The 15737-nt window shown below is 42.8% G+C and overlaps 1 protein-coding gene across 12 annotated transcripts; it reads left to right on the top strand.

Moving 5' to 3' along the window:
• The first annotated feature begins 8631 nt into the window (after positions 1-8631).
• Positions 8632-14963, top strand: LOC109774283 (uncharacterized). Of its 12 annotated transcripts, none has more exons than XM_073508379.1 (11): positions 8632-8877; positions 9076-9154; positions 9294-9479; positions 9613-10225; positions 10338-11208; positions 11593-12101; positions 12229-13208; positions 13313-13427; positions 13596-13764; positions 13857-14221; positions 14752-14963. In XM_073508379.1, exons 7-11 carry the CDS (start codon positions 12956-12958, stop codon positions 14867-14869), a joined length of 1020 nt encoding a protein of 339 aa, XP_073364480.1. In that variant the 5' UTR covers positions 8632-8877; positions 9076-9154; positions 9294-9479; positions 9613-10225; positions 10338-11208; positions 11593-12101; positions 12229-12955; the 3' UTR covers positions 14870-14963. The 12 variants fall into 12 exon arrangements, 6 of the variants coding, with proteins under 6 accessions (XP_073364480.1, XP_073364478.1, XP_073364479.1 ...); XM_073508377.1 differs by having other exon boundaries at positions 13313-13487; XM_073508378.1 differs by having other exon boundaries at positions 11578-12101; positions 13313-13487.
• The last annotated feature ends 774 nt before the right edge of the window (positions 14964-15737 follow it).

Raw genomic sequence — 15737 nt, 5'->3', positions numbered from 1 at the left:
ACCCCTACATGTTTGAAGACGCCATGCGCCATCTAGGCCGCATCTTCGCGGTGACAAGCCAGGGGACTTGTTTCATCTGGTTGTCATCCTACGGTACGGGATTACCATCGGAATGCACAAACCATCATTTGCATCCCTAACGGTACTCCATTATTTTGCAGGCACCGGTCATCCCCCGATCAAAAAAAGATCGCCGATCCTGGATGTGCATTTGCATCCGTGATTCGGTCTAACCTGGAACCTTGTAGCTGACTTTGGCATATTGGGATCAACTATCTTAGCTATCGTTACCCATGGTACCACTAATGTGCAACATGGTCACACAATCTACCACGATCGGACGATCACCATCTACCTAGGTATTCCATTTTCTCATTGCTGTGTGTTAGAGTACTAGAGTAGTAGTACTTGTTAGTTATTTTCGTTTCTTGACTAGGACATGTTTACTGTACTAGTAGTACAATTTAGTATTATATTTTTTTAACCCTCTCGCTTTCTCTTTCATTGTTGTATTACTTACTAGTAAGAGTAGTACGTGCAATGCACGTATTAGGTAGGATATTAGTGGCATGTTAGATTAGGTAAGGTATATTTATGGCACATTTATATTTGGTAAGATATTAATTGCTTTCTTCGCGGGAATGGTAAGATATTAATTACATGGCTGATTTCATGGGATAGCATTGAGTCTGAATATGTTTATAACCAATGGCAGTGGTGGGTAATTAGAGTGTTAAACGTGTTTGCTGCTCAACATTGGAGCGATTTGAACCGCTAGATCACATGATTTGACGGCAGAGACGGTTTGGATCTGCCCCTTTGGGTCTTTTTATATTGGTATAGATAGTAGGAGTACTTTTTACCTTGGAGGACGCATATAGCTAGCTAGGCCCTTGAAGACTTGAACCCACTAGCTCCCACCATTTTTGTTTTTCCATGTCTTATTATCTCATCCATGTAGCCAAGAGTGACTATATATAATAAGCCGGTTATCTTACTTCCTCTATACCGGAGTAGTACTATTTGCTCCACAGTATTACTGACCGCCATATTTGAGCACAACATTATTATGCATGGACCTTGGCTATGTACGTCACCATGTGTCAGGATCTAAGATGTCGCGTGTACCAGATGAACATCGCCGAGTTCGACCACCGTGATGCTACGTGGGTGCCGAGGAACACTCTTGGAGAGTACTCGCTTTTCATTGGGGACAGCTACCCCATTGTGAAGCGGATGCCCCCTTCCGTGCACGACACCGAAGGCCTGCCGTTAATGAAGCATGGTTGTGTCTTCAGTGCACCGCCTGATGAACGACATGCTGGGACACGCTATCCCTGATTTATGCCGCTTCAGCTTGGATGAGTCTCCATCGTGTGGAACCGGACTAGAAAGCTGCGACAATGATTCCCGTTGCCCACCGCTATGGATCGTGCCATCCGTGAAGAACACCTGGGACTGGAACCTGGAGGAGGACATGTAGCCCATCTATAACATGTAAGTGGAGTATGGTAAATTGTGAACGGTAGCGCTGTGAATATATGTAGACTAGTCATGCACAAATTTATCACATGAAGTGGAGATGAACTTGTGTGGCATACTGGCATTTGTCCTTTAGAATTTATTACTAGTAAATGTGTTATGTGTATGTGCAACTTGTGTGGTTGTTGCATGGGCTCCAACACGCACTTTTAGAAGAAAAAAAGGTGGCACAACTTTGGATATAGGTGACGTGGCGGCATCATACAGTAGCATCGTTCACTATAGTTGTAGTACTCCTACTAGGACGACAACTACTATAAAACCTTGCGCTTGGCTCTTTGCCTCTTCGGGAGGTTCAACATTTCATACTCGTGTGAACCTTGCACTTGGCTCTTCGCCTCTTCGGAAGGTTCAACAATGATGATACTACAGTACAATATGCTTCTGGCAATTTGACACCAATTGAACTGTTGCACGTCCACTGCGAGGGCGGGGGAGAGGGAGAGGGCGCTGTAGTCAAAACCCTCTCCTCGTCCTGCGAGCCACTGCGCTCGTGGGCGAGGGAGAGGGTGTAGTAAGCAAGCTTCTCCTCGTTCTGCGAGTTAACGGGACACATCAAAGGAGTACTAGTACTAGTCCATACTGCATCCTTTCCGGTTAATATGGCTTAATTTGAAATGAGAAAAATACACTGGCGGTCAACGTATGTAACAATACACTCTTTACGGTCACTATATAGTTTTGCGGTGATTATACGATCACTAGCTCATCATAGAGAATTGTATTGCAACCTACTAACCGGCCACATAGTCGACGTGGCACTTTGTTAACTGGTTAAATTGACACCTGGTTTCTGGGTCCCACCTGTTAGTTGGCAAAGCAAAGAAATCAGTTAAACAAAACTTTACGCAGGCGTGACAGGAGTCCAACCCTTGCGCGCGAACCACCCTGGTTGTGTATGTGAGTGCATGCGCGTGTACTCCCTCGGTCTTCCAACAAAGAGTGTACATTGGCTCAAAAACAAAGAGTGTACATCTACACTTCCCATGCATTTAGCCTTTAATCTAACCGATATTGATTTACTAATGCACCAACTTGTGCTCTAGCTATAGGCTACATGTCTATCCTTAATTACAGCATGCAACAACCTTCATTTAATCCTCTTCTCTCAATGGTCGCATGCACACATAAGTCTGCTACTTTTGGGCATTAATTATGCCATGAAATTCCGGTTCCTCCTGGTCCATGTGTAAATCTCTATATGTACAGTCTTTCACGAACGTAGGGAGTAGATTGAGCACTTGAGCGTGAGCATGTGTGTTGCGTTGTGTGTTGTGTGCCGCAAGGATGCGTGAGTGTTGCGTGCGTGGATGTGTACGTGTGAGTGTTGCATGTTGCATGCATGCTTGCATGCATGCATGAGGCTTTTACTCCCTCCCATTGACATGTTCATATTTCAAGCTTCACTAAAACACCAATGCGTGTAAAAGTTCTGGTCATTTATTCCTCACGCATGCATTCCAATTAATACGTCCGTAAACACAATTTTCTTGAGGAAAACGAGCCCATTATTGAGTACTTTTGGAAAAAAAAATCTTCGGGCACTCATCATTTACTGCTACATTGGTTGATGATTTTTTTATTGACCTGTATATAAACCTTTGTCCTGGTTTAATGGTCCACTTCGTACTTAGTGTAAAATTTTGACCGTAAATTTAACTAACAGAGTGTCAATGCATGTCATAAAAAACTATACCATTAAAAACTATGTTCAAATACGAATCCAGTGATATGATTTTTGGTGAAATGCATTAACATTTTATTAGTTAAATACTCCCTCCGTCTAGGTGTATAAGTCACTTCACGAAAACCAAATAATCCCAAAACACTTAGGCGCGATGCATTAATTCCCACCTCGTTTATTGTTTCTTGACATATCAACCAATAAGAGATGTGGGCGTGCATGTTTTCAATGACTCGAGACTACCAAACACGACATGAAGTGGTTAGTTCATTGCAAGCAATGCTATTAATTAGCAAATAAACATTAAGTTCTCTTGTTTTTCACTCCTTCTTGGTCACGGTGCACAACCAAAGATGACTTATTCACCTGGACGGAGGGAGTAGATGGTCAAAGTTTGACACAAAATACTACTCCCTCCTTTTTGGTTTATAGGGCTAATCTCAAAATTTTAGATTTCTCATTTTATAACTCTCAATTTGATGGTTCCCTACCACATGTTCAGATTTCAAGGTGCATTAAATCATTGCATGCAAGTATTAAGAGAAAAATTAACCAATGCATGGACTTCATGCATGCATGCATGCATTGCAATTAATGCATTGGTAAAAAAATTGAGGAAAACAAGTGCATTAATTGAGTGTTTTTGTAAACTGCAAAAATTATTCCACCACTCACCATCTACCTTGGTTGATGAGATTTTTGAATTGAGCCCTATAAACCGGAAATGAGGTAGTACTAGTACTTCTACATTATTGGCGTCGGGTGCCTTGGCTAATGTTTCATCTTGTTGGACATGATGAGCGTAGAGGCATAGGGATACTGTAGATAGGAAGTCTTAGCAATCCATTATTCCCCATCTCGGTTAGAAAGAACTATTCAACTAGTGTTCACAATGAAGTGACAATACACGTTGCAGCAGATGGGACACTTAATTAATAAGCTGAACCAGCGTGTTGGTGTTACTAAATCATCCTTACCCAGTACTGCCATCATGCTTACCAGTGGAGCACGCTTCCGCAAATACGCCTACGCACCTCTCTCCTCCATTAACTGACATATGGGCCCTCTTGAGGTAGACCCACATGTCATCGGCGTAACTATTTACACTCCGAAGGACGGTATATCCTGGTAGTAGTACTAGTAGAATTGAGATTTAATGCACTTTCTTCCCCGTCTTTCACTCTTCTTCCTCCTCTCATCCCCATCGTTGGCTGCACACCATTTCCCCCCGCTCACTGCTCGCCCGCCCGCGCCATCTTCCTTGGTAGCTCGCGCGTACCATATCCCCCCGCTCACTGCTCGGCCACACATGCCATCTTCTTCGCTCGCCCGCCCGAATCCACTTCCCTGCTGGCTCGCAGGCACCGAAAACCCCAATCACTCAGCACCCTAAAAAAACCTATGGTAGAACCGACTGACACACAGAGCCGTGATTGGAATTCCTTCCCTGATGTTCTCTTGGAGCAGATCTGTAATCGTATGGACCTGCTCAGCACCGTTCGTCTGGCCGCATGCTCAGTGTCTTTGTACCGTCTACTCGTCTGCAACCGGCCGGCCCTTTTCAAGACACCCTACTTGCTGATGCCCGATCCTCGCAGGTGGCCCAGAAACCGACTTGATCATCCTACGGAGGTTGCCGTGGTGCCCCTTGACATGCTACCACTACCCGTCCACATGTCCTTCATGCGCGGCCACTACTGGGCGGGCATGAAGGCCAACTGGATTGTCCTCATCCACCAATCCGGTAGTCCGTGGCGTCTCGTGGATATCTACACCCAGCAAGAGATCACCCTTCCATCGTTGGATACCACCGCCATCGAGCCTCGCGGCCCGCGGACACTCCTGCCTACTACGCACGAGACACGTCAAGCTTTTGGCTCGACCTCTGTTTGCTAAAGGTTGTAATCTGTGAAGTGCCCACACCATCAGAAGACTACATGGATTACAAGCTAATTGCCTTGTTCAACATGGGATTAGTCTATGTGGAATCCGGTCACCATACATGGTTATGGCTCATCGTCAATCCTGTTGAGCCTCCATTTCTGTCTGATGCTATAGTGCATGATGGCATTGTTTACGTGGTCGACGCACATTGGCTGCCTATACTGGTGGAATCTATCGTCGTGTAATTGTTCTATTTCATCTCATCTCATATTTACCTTATGAATATGACTGCCTGTTGATTGTTACAAATTTAGAATAGATAGTATGTTTATAACCACATCATTGCTATATGTTCCTCTCATTTCCTAGATTTTTATGACCACACATGTTATTGTTAGAGTTGATATGAGAACAATTGGCCTCTAATGATTGTTAGAATAGATATTATGAGTATAACCTCATGATTGCTATATGTTACTCTCATTTCCAAGATTTTTATAACAACGCATGTTATTGCTTAGAGTTGATATGAGAACAATAGTAAGTGCTATGGTAGAATATGAGTAGGCCATGTCATAGTTGTTTTCCTCTCATTGTTACATGATGTTTGAACCATGACATATTGCTAGAATATGAAAGCCATTGGCTTATTTTTTTAACTTGGGGTATGGTTATGACCACGGCATTGCAATTCTCTGTCTATGATATGTGTCACTATTATAATAATCTTAATTCCACACATACTCTGAACATGATTGTATATTTTTGTCCTTTTGGTCTCCAATTTGATTTGTTGCAACAGACGCAAATGCGTTGGCCTTCATGATTTCGGTACCTGGAATCATACCAGTCAATGGGTGGTGGTTTATCGCTCGTTTAGCTGACGGCGGTCATTTGATGCTCATTCGCACGTACCAAATTGACCAAACCATTTCATCAAACCACGTGCAGTACAATGCCTGGGGCGTTTGTGACTGTGATGGCTATGGCTGCTTCGTGTTCGGGAAAGATCCCAGCTCCGTTGGGCCAGGCGTATTCAACTGGAGGCGGGTTTACAGCCTCGACAACCACTCCATGTTCCTCGGGCTCAATTATCCGTCCTCCAACTAATCATCGATCATATCACCGGCGATGATTACCGTGCTATGCAACTTCCATTCGCCAGGGGGGGCTGTGTTTACACATCATACCATGGGTTTCATGAATCACCATATCTAGAGATTCGTCGACACAGCTTGTTGCCAGATAATCTTCAGTGTGTGAAAGGCATCAAGCTTCCATGCAATGGATGGCTTTTGCAAACCCGACATGCGGCAATGTGGTTCATGCCAACAGCAAATATGCACAACTTGATTCGTACTGATATCTAGACTGAGCCATGTATCCTGCTGCTGTAGCATGACCCTCTTTTGTTGGATACTAGCAAGATGCTCGTGCATTGCACGGAACATCAAGATGATTTTTTTTACAAAACACCTGTTGTGATTGACCCATGCAGGAGTAATCCCGTGTGTAAAAACTAATGATATCTCGAGAATTTTATCGGAAAAATGGTATCTCGAGAATTTCATCGAAAAACTGATATCTCGAGAAAGATGAGAGATAAGGTGAGGAGGAGTGGGGCATGGTGGTGACTGGTGGTCGGACTAGGCGGAGGCATGGGGATGGATGGCGCCGGCAGCGGCCACCATACCAGATTGTTCCAGAGACTTCTTTTTTAATTGCTCAGCAATGAGGTCATGGGAGATAAGGATGAACGAGGCAAGGCCTTATCTATAAATGCGAAGAGAGGTGCAGGTATCTTTTGTAAAAATTTCATAGTTTGCTTTCTATCCGTCAGATATAGATCAGACGGTCTATATTATAAGATGGCAGGCACACCATCATCACCAACTCGGTTTTTATAAGAGTAGAGATTATGTATTGTTGTTAGTTTGAAGCACTCCTCTGGTTTAAAGGATAGATACCTTTCTGGGATCAAGTGCATCCTAACTCACTTGCGTAGGATGTACTGATATATATATATATACATCCCAGCTATTCTGCAACCAATTCCTGAATAAGCTATTCAGGAACCCATCCTAACTGCCAGAGAACACAAAGCTAACTGTTCGTACTATAGAAGTTAACTGGCGGGCGGTCTTTTTCTGGCACCGTTTTTTCGCATTTTTTTAGTCATGATTATTAAAACGTTCGACGGAATAATGCATATGATATTCCATTGGTTAGATATGCAGTTTTCTAAAAACTACACCATTTTTGACATTTCTTGCATGAACTGCTACAGTACACGCTACCTGCTCAAGCTGAATACCTAACTGCCTCATGCTGAGCAAGCTAACTGGCGTAGCGAATAAACAATTTTTTTATTCTTTTCCCCCAGTTCAAGTTAACTGCTAGGTCTGAAGTAGCCAACTACCGGAGATCGGGCAGTTAATATCCTGTTAACTGCCGGACCAAATATACTAAAAACAATTCATTCTTTTTTCCGGGTCGAGATAACCGCCAGTACTGAAATGGCTAACTGTCCGGATTGCACACCAAGTTAACTGTCGGACCTAGTTTATTTTTTATTTTTTTGGGGTTCGAGCTAAACGCCGGTATTGAAATTGCTAACTGTCGGGATTGTTACAGTACACCAAGTTAACCGCCGGACCAAATATGCAAAAAAAATCATTATTTTTTTGCACGTGTCACAATAACTACTGTAATTTTTCAGAAGTTAATTGCTCAGATTGCGAAAGTTAATTACACCTAGTTAATTACTATGAACAAGCTAATTGCTCGACCAGAATAGCTAACTGCCGTGACTTAAGAGACTTTATTTTTTGTTCCTCCCTGGGTTTTCCCGGATCAAGCTAACTGCCGTTATTGAAAATAGCTAACTGTTGGGATTGCGGCAGTTAACAGCAAGCTAATTGCGGGACTGAAGGTACTTTTTTTCACTGGGGTAATCCCAACTGCGGGGCCTGAAATAGCTAACTGTCGGGACTTCGACAATTAAGAACTAGCGAACTGCTTGATTGAAGATATCAACTTTTTTCTTTCGTTATTTTTTTCCAATGTCAGGCTAACCGCTCGAGTGCGCATGGCATTTAAGTGTTCAAGTTAACTTCTACAACTCGCCCACTTAACTGCCATAAGCAATAAAAATTGGTCTAAACAGTATAAGTGTTATATTGTTTTAGTTTTGTAACACTCAACTGATGCACTTCGTGCACTTAACTGACACGTCACGGAAAACCAACCTCCATGTTTACTTAAGTAAAAGATTTTTTCACCTTTTTAATAGTTAACTGATACAATATCATGGATTAACTGCTCCACCTAAAAATGTTAGTAACATCTAAAGAAACTAACGGCTGCAGTAACATAAGTCAGCTTTTGATTAGTTAGGTTGAGCTAACTGAAGGGGTACAGTTGGGCTAACTGTTACCACCGCGCCGTTACGTGCTTGTGGGCCTGTATGGGCTTTTTTACGTGCTTGTGCAGCCTGTTACCACCTCCGTCTCCTATGGCCTCTCTGTCTTAACTGCTCCATTTGCGGCGCTCTGTCTTTATTTTCTCTCGCCGGAACTGCTTTTTTCGCCATAGGGCAGACGTTGCGGCGCCGTCACCAACTATCGCTTCTAACCCTAACCAACCGGCCGGCGGGCGGTGGTATTCGTCGGAAGCACGAGACGGCTTGTTTTTGTTCTTCCTCGCGCGGAGGAAGTCGTCTTCATCCCCGCCGTTGGAGCTGCAAGGGGATCTCGCATGTTCTCCGGGTATGTTTTCTTAGGGGTTTCGGCGGCGGGAGGTAGTGGCTGCGTGGGTGTGTAGTGGTTTCTTTCTCCCGAATTCGTCCGGGTACTATGGCTGCGGGGGCATTTGATTTTGTTTTGATTAATTACCATTTTTCGATTTATGCGTCATGTATTCAGTCTTAAGTTTCTATATAAGTTGGGGTCGTTTTCTGTATGCAGGTAGAGGCTGCGGGGTGTATGAGGTGTTTTTTTTTTCTCGTGATGAGTTTGATTGGAAGGGTTTCCAGCTGTGGTAATGGTTAGTCATCATATTTTCAGTTTATTGCAGATAACTTCAGAAATTGAAGCAGTTAACTGCTCTTTTCTTTTTTTTCTATGTGCTTGTTCATCACGAATTTATCTTGTTAACTTTTCACATCCATGTCTTAATATGCCAGTGGTAGTTGATGCTGCTGCGGTAGCTTTGGCCAAGGTGTCACTTGTTAATGGTGAAGGCGGTGGTGGGAATGCAGGTGAAGGGGGTGGTATGGTTGATAGCAAAGCAAATGCTAGTGGAATAAATGAGTCGTGCAAAGTCGATGGTGTCTTCTGCTCTCCTCATATCGGTGCCGACAGTGTTGAAGGTTTTTTGCGGGAATCTGTTCGAATTCATTTAATTTTCCTCATTTTGTTAGTTGCTATTTTGAGTTGTTGCATTTTTTATCTTTTTATCTTACTGTTTTTTTTCATGTGCATTTTTTGCTCTGTAACGTGCAGGTATTTCGTCGCCGAATGTTAACGATTTCATCATGCAATCTTGCCATGACATCAATGCCCAACATGTTGCGCCTAATTCCCCACTGACGCACAACATGGTTGCGCCTCCCAATGTGAACCATGTAGAGCTTCCGATGGGGACAACTTTTTGTGCAATCTGACTCCAGTGTGGTGTGATACGCAATCGCAGTCAGTCATTGGCAATGAGATTGTTACACAGGATTATATGGTCTCACAGCAGTTAAGGAATGAGGAGATAAGGCAGCTAGAGAAGCGGAATTTTTTTTCAGAGAAAGTTGATGCTCATGAGAGGAAGAAGCGGTTGAGGCTCCCCAAAGGTCTAGTTGATACCTCAAATGTCACCAGCAATGCTCATGTTCCGGATACAGGAGCTGGAGTCCGTGTGCAGGTTGGCACATCACGGGATCCTGCCAGTGGTGTAGCCAGTAAGACTGTTGTTCCATCTCCGCGTCGGAGTCCACGCATTGCCAGTGGTCCAGTGGTTGATCGTGTCTATCCGAGTATTAAACTTGGTGGAAAGCGTTGTTCAAAAGCTGGAGGTGATTTTGTAGGAGGTCCTTCTTTTGATGGCATTGGGCTCGACGGGGCTAATGTATGTGTGCTACTCCATGTTTTGTTTGTTCTATTTTTCATTTTTCTTTGGCAAGTAACTGATGTGTTGTGTGCATGCTAACTGCCTTCTTTTTGCCTGTTTTACTCTGTAGGTTGTTCATAGGAAGCGCCGGCCTAAGGTTGTTGGGAGTGGACCAAAGAAGAAGGTTGCAAAGTCTGCGGTGTCAAACGCTGGTGCTTGTGATAGGATCAATGTAACTGTTCGCTGTTCTTTGGGAGAGGTTTCTGAGGCGGCTGCTCTGCTTGAGACACGACATAGAGATATTCTTTGTAAGGCTGGTTTTGGTTGTGTATTTAACTGGGTCTTGAAGGGCAATGTGTTGCATCTTCTGATGTGCCACTTGATGAAGAAGATTGACACGGCCACGATGCGGATTGACTGTGGCCCTAATAAAGTTCTTGTAGTCAGCAGAGAAGCCGTGCATCAGGCTTTTTGGTTCCCCATGGGTGATGACACAGCTCCCAGGACAGCTGATAGCGGCCATGACGAGTCAATGGCTAGATTTAAGGCAGAGTTGGGTTTCAGCAAAGCTTCTGTGGCAGCTTGTAGTCGATGAGTCAAAGGATGCGCTTGCTGTAAAGGTTTTCTTTGCTATCCTTTTTTCAAAGATGATATGCCCAGGTCCTGCTGTCCGTGTAGGCAGGGAGGCGGCAATGCTAGATGGTATTGTTTTTGAAGATATGGCAACGATGGATTTTTGCCAGTTAGTAGTGGATGAGTTAAAGCGTGCAGCTATCAGATGGCAAGATCCAAATATCATTCAAGCAGGTCCAGAAGGTTGTGGAGTAGTGCTAGTCCTTATGTATCTTGATTGTTGCCTACTGAAGGCCGTGTCTGTGATGCATGTGCAGACTCCGCGTGCAAATTTCCTGACAGAGAAGGTGCTAAATTCAATTTTCTTGAAAGATATTGTAAAGAAGGGTGGGAAAATTTTGGACGGCTATGTTTTTGGAAAACTTGGGGTGAGTTTTTCAACTTTCATGTGTTCTTTACATCTTCTATGTATTTTTCGTGCGACTTTAATGGCTTACATGTTTTTTTTGTAATTGTTTTTTTGTAAGTATTCTTAAGTGTATAAATTTTAGCTAACCCCCCCTATCACGTGGAGCTAACTGTTGTCTTTCAAATTTATTTTTGTTGGAAGTTAACATTTATTTTTCTCCTTTTGTTTAAATTATGCGTGGACGTAACTGCTTTGTTAGAGTTTTTACAGAGAGTTAACTGCGTGAAGCATTGTTCTCAACTTCTGTAGCTATCTTTTTTTTTTGTGTGTTGTGTTTTTGTGGAATCCTATTTTGTTTTCATGTGCTCAGTGGAAATCCCGTAACCAGATTGCATATTGCCAGCAAGTTCCCCTGGGCAAAGTCGTGATCGCGCTTTTCCTGATGCACATGTCCCTACCTGCGCGCCAAAACAACATGCACAGGATGAGGCTGGTTGTAGCCAGAATGCAGATGTAGCTTTTAAAGTACAAAAATCGAGTAATGCCATGGAAGATGATGGTGTATTTACGAAGATTGATGGCTTATTACGGAAGGTGGATGAGTTGGCCGCTGAAGTTCCCACGACGTCTGATCGGCTGGGCTGCATTGCTGGCATTTTCCTTGAAGGTCATGGACCAAGGGAAGAATCAATGAAGGAGGCTACAGAGCGTGATGTTGCTAGCATTGGTAGTATCCGGAGCGTGACATCACACATTTGCACCGCTTTCAATGACTTGAAGAAGAAACAAGATGCCATATGCAAAGGCTTTGAAAATGATGCTCGTATTATTGTGAGTCAGATTAGCAAGCAGAAGAATGACGTGTCTGCCCCTGTACGTGGCGATGATTGTACCGGGCAACGGGGTGAGGAGGTGAGGTGATCTTTTTCTATTTTTTTCTCTCTTTCATCTTTTACGCATGGTGATTAACTGTCTTGTACAAGATAGCTAACTGCTGACCTTATTCCCCACAACATCATGCGTGCATGCTTTTTTTCAGGTTGTTGTGAATGCGCCTGATGATGATGAAGATGAGAAGCAAGAGCCCCCTGCTGAATCTCCTCCGCATGATTTTAGTGACGACAATGCCATTGATGACGACTTGCTGGGTGGTGATTCTGATGGGGGTTGCAAGGGTGTTGACGACATCGTTGATTATATGGAAGGAGTTTTTGCACCAGACCAGCCCGTAGCCCAAGGTGATTGCGACAAATCTAATGAGCCAAAGCTTGGTCAGCAAGTTCATCCGGGTAGTGTTGGCATTTCTGAAGGGAAGCACGTTGGTTTTGATTGCCAAGGCAACGTATCAGTTACGATTGAAGGTGGTTTAGAATTTGAAGATCATGCTTCAAATGAATCTAGCCAGGTTGTCGCTCACAATGTTGATCGTGGTTCAGGTTTGCTTGATGGTAGACAGGCACCTGAAGGTGCTTGTGAGAGTGTGTTTGTCATGGATGGCGTTGGTGATGGTGTCAATCATGCAGCAAGTTGTGAAGGAAAACAAGTGTTGAGGGATACATCTATGCCTGAAAGCACTGGAGCCGGAGGTGATGTATTTCCTATTCCGGTCCGCGAAATGCATGTTGTTGACGGAGCATGTGCATCGAACAAGGATGCGAAGCCTACTGTTGTTTTTGAATTTCTGAAGGATGCTACAGTTGTTGACACCCACCCAGGTGGTGTTGCTCATGCTACTGTAGCAGGCCCCAAGGACGCAAGTGTTTTAAATGTCTCATGTGCTAGACAAATCAAATGTTGACCATGGTGCATCTGCTCCTGCGAGACTTTCAGGGAATCCTGTAGAAGTTCCCGAGGGGTTAGCTGCAAAGCTGAAAGATATAATTTCAAAAGCTGCGATGCGCGGTAATTATAGTGCTGAGCCTCAGCCTGAAGTTGAACCCAACGTTGACGAAGTTGGTGCTGATGGCGCTTCTGAGGAGACAGATAGTGATGACTTGGGAGTGTCAATAAATGAGATAGGTAGTGATTTTTTCAGCTGCTTATCGGTGTATGTGTTCTTTGCTTTTTATTAACTGTTCAGTATCATTTTGCTAACTGTTAACCTTTTTCACCCTTTATTATAGATTCATCTCAAACAGTCTCCAGTTTTACGCAAACCCCGGCCACACCTGAAGCGGTGCAACGCATGAAGGACTTATACTTTGCTGTTATGAGGTTAAGGAAGGACAAGAATAAAAAGTATGTACCAAACGACTTATACTTTGCTGTTATGAGGTTAAGGAAGGACAAGAATAAAAAGTATGTACCAAACATCATTGTGTTTCGTCCTTACCCCGTTTCTGATTTGTTCCCAACATTTTTATTCTTTTCATTTGTTAAAAGGTTTTCGTGTTTTTTTAATACTAGGGATGAGGTGCTGTTTGAGAATGCGTTTTGCAAAGCAACTGTCAAGCAGGTTGCTGAGTTTTTCAGAGTTGGTGGCATGCTGAACACTGCGGTTGCTGCTGTAGGAATTTTTCTTCTTCATTCGAAATACCAAAATTCTTCTAAGATGGTGGCTCCATTTCATATTTCGGTAAGATCTTATATACATTATTATAGTGTTCATTTTTTTCTTGTTTTTTCATGAGCTTTTTATAGCTAACAGAGATGTTTCTTCATTTGTAGCAATCTATCTGGAAGGGGTCCTTTGATAATAGGCACTTGATCAGATTTTTCTCTGCCTATGCCGATGAGCCGCTGGATAAGAAGGATATTGTACTCTTTGGTGTCTTTGACCCTCCAGCTACCAGGGAAGGTGCGGGGCACTATTGTGTAGTTGCGCTAAACATTAAGCATCGTCGTTTTGAGCTGCTTGATTCTTGGCACCTTCCCGGTACTGAGAGTGGCATAAGGGTCATAAACAGGATGGCGAAGAACATTAAGCAGCTTTGGAGGAATGGCTCGTCTGAGCGCAAGAAGAAGAAGTTGGATCCGGCAAACATTGACCATTTCCGTTTGCAACATGCCGTTGTGCCCCAGCAGGAAAACCCGTAATACATCTTTTTGCTTCTTTTCTTTTGTAGCTCGTGTTTTATCTAATTTTAAATCTAATCGTCGGTTAGAATTATTGTTTCTGTTTTTTTGCTTTGTTGTCTATTTAACTTTTGTGTAATCTGCTCAAACGAATTAAACCTAACTGCCATAATTGTGTTTATTTATATGCTCATTTTTTCCATGTCTGTAAGTTAGGTCTCTGTGAACTAAACTGTGCATGTGTTCTAAGTTAATTGAAAGATCTTAAATAATGCTTTTATCCTTATATACTTCGTGCATGGTGTAACCATGCGAATGCATTAAGCTAACTTCATACATGTGTTTTTATATCCGTGGTCATCATATATATTTTATATTCACCTGTTATTTTTGAACTATTCTTTTTCATGGATCTTTTTAATCCATCTGTCACGTAACATTTTTCATATAGCTGGTAACTGCACAGTTGTACTGAGCTAACTTGCAAATCCTGATTTTTTTTTCCTTGTGTGTATGCTGATAATAGTTTTATAATTATTTGATACAGTACCGATTGTGGTTTTTTCATGAATGAACTGCTGGAGACATATGATGATGAGAGTTATGTGAAGGAAATATGCCCTAGGGGCAATAATAAAGTTATTATTTATTTTCTTATATCATGATAAATGTTTATTATTCATGCTAGAATTGTATTAACCGGAAACATGATACATGTGTGAATACATAGACAAACAGAGTATCACTAGTATGCCTCTACTTGACTAGCTCGTTGATCAAAGATGGTTATGTTTCCTAGCCATAGATAGGAGTTGTCATTTGATTAACGGGATCATATCATTACGAGAATGATGTGATTGACTTAACCCATTTCGTTAACTTAGCATATGATCGTTTAGTATTCTGCTATTGCTTTCTTCATGACTTATACATGTTCCTATGACTATGAGATTATGCAACTCCTGTTTACCGGAGGAACACTTTTTGTGCTACCAAACATCACAACGTAACTGGATGATTATAAAGGTGCTCTACAGGTGTCTTCGAAGGTACTTGTTGGGTTGACGTATTTCGAGATTAGGATTTGTCACTCCGATTGTCGGAGAGGTACCTCTGGGCCCACTCAGTAATGCACATCATTATAAGTCTTGCAAGCATTGCAACTAATGAGTTAGTTGCGGGATGATGTATTATGGAACGAGTAAAGAGACTTGTCGGTAACGAGATTGAACTAGGTATTGAGATACTGACGATCGAATCTCGGACAAGTAACATACCGATGACAAAGGGAACAACGTATGTTGTTATGCGGTCTGACCGATAAAGATCTTCGTAGAATATGTAGGAGCCAATATGGGCATCCAGGTCCCGCTATTGGTTATTGACAAGAGAGGTGTCTCGGTCATGTCTACATAGTTCTCGAACCCGTAGGGTCCGCACGCTTAATGTTCGTTGACGATATAGTATTATGAGTTATGTATGTTGGTGACCGAATGTTGTTCGGAGTTTTGGATGAGATCACGGATATGACGA

The sequence above is a fragment of the Aegilops tauschii genome, chromosome 2 (assembly GCF_002575655.3).
Source record: "Aegilops tauschii subsp. strangulata cultivar AL8/78 chromosome 2, Aet v6.0, whole genome shotgun sequence".
Lineage (NCBI taxonomy): Eukaryota > Viridiplantae > Streptophyta > Magnoliopsida > Poales > Poaceae > Aegilops > Aegilops tauschii.
Note: the sequence above shows the minus strand (reverse complement) of the source record. Positions and strands in the feature narration are given on the sequence as shown.